The following is a 1148-nucleotide window of genomic DNA, read 5'->3' as shown; positions in this document are numbered from 1 at the left end:
TCCTCGTGCCATGGTATTTAGTATTCCATTTTTCTCAGCTGGGAACATAATGTGTTCTCTTAAATTTTCTAAATCTTTATTATTATAAATCCCGCTTGTTGCCAAAGAGCCAGGATTTTTATATTCCCATGTTGGCTTGGTCATTGGCTTAATCTTCATTGGTGGTATTCCTAATTCCGGTGTCGGAGAAATTTTGTACCATGTATCCTTTAGATATTACATAGTTCGTATTATTTTATTGCATGTTATTTGTGTCCCTGTTTTTAGTAAAACATGTGTTCGTGGAGCCAAAAAGTAAGTTTCATTTCCTTTGTATACAGGTAATTGATTGTAACATTCTTCAATATGTCGTATTGTTACTTCCACTGGAGTACATTTAATTATATATACGACTTCTCCAGAAATTGTTGCCATATATCCTGGTCCTTTCATGAACTGATAAGCAAATTCATCTGGTGAATGTACTGCGATGCTTAGTGCATTTTTAATAACTTGTTGTTCAAGACTGCATCGTTGTTGAATTACATCTCTGTATAAGTATTTGATTTGTGTTCGAATGTGTTTTTCCACATAAATGAATTTTGAATTGATGTAAGCAAATATGTCTATGTTTTCAATTGTTTTTTTGTTTCGTTGTGTAAATGATTCTCCTTTTTTTGTTTCTAGTATTAATAGTTTAGGATGTTCTGTCTTGATTAGGGAATATCCGCAAAGAAATTCCTCTCCTGTTTTAGTGAGAGCAAAAGTTATATCTTCTGTTGATAATGAATATACAATTATTAATTTTTCATTTACGGTATCCGTTATTTTATCTGCATATCCCTCGAATAATACATCATAATAGTTAAATTTACAATGATCATTTGGTATAGTTTCCCAATAAGTGCTTTTTCCTTCAATATCTAGACAATTGCTATCAGTGTATTGACAAATTGTTCCAGATTTTAAGTGAATTTGATTAGTTTCAAGAGCAATTGGTGCGTGATAAGATTATAAAGTTATAGTTATTGTTCCTTGTATTATTACATTTTGCCATGTTTCATAAGGATCTGAATATTGTGCACCAGTACATGTTCCTTCAGATGTTACTGTTCCTGCAAAAGTTATTGGTCGAGAAACTGTGCCATTAATTTTGAGTTCACTGATAA

The 1148-nt window shown here is 31.6% G+C and overlaps 1 protein-coding gene across 1 annotated transcript in view; it reads right to left on the bottom strand.

Annotated features, from left to right (window-relative positions):
- The window catches only part of LOC116852621, a 2081-nt gene extending 1095 nt beyond the window's left edge, over positions 1-986 (bottom strand). Inside the window, exon 1 of the mRNA XM_032833148.1 lies at positions 75-986. Coding sequence (XP_032689039.1) covers positions 75-159 — 85 coding nt within the window. The 5' untranslated portion in view covers positions 160-986. The remainder of the gene's footprint in view (positions 1-74) is intronic.
- Between the last annotated feature and the right edge of the window lie 162 nt (positions 987-1148).

Source organism: Odontomachus brunneus, unplaced genomic scaffold (assembly GCF_010583005.1).
Source record: "Odontomachus brunneus isolate Ranch 3 - 2012 unplaced genomic scaffold, Obru_v1 Obru_scaffold_241, whole genome shotgun sequence".
Taxonomy (NCBI): Eukaryota; Metazoa; Arthropoda; class Insecta; order Hymenoptera; family Formicidae; genus Odontomachus; species Odontomachus brunneus.
Note: the sequence above shows the minus strand (reverse complement) of the source record. Positions and strands in the feature narration are given on the sequence as shown.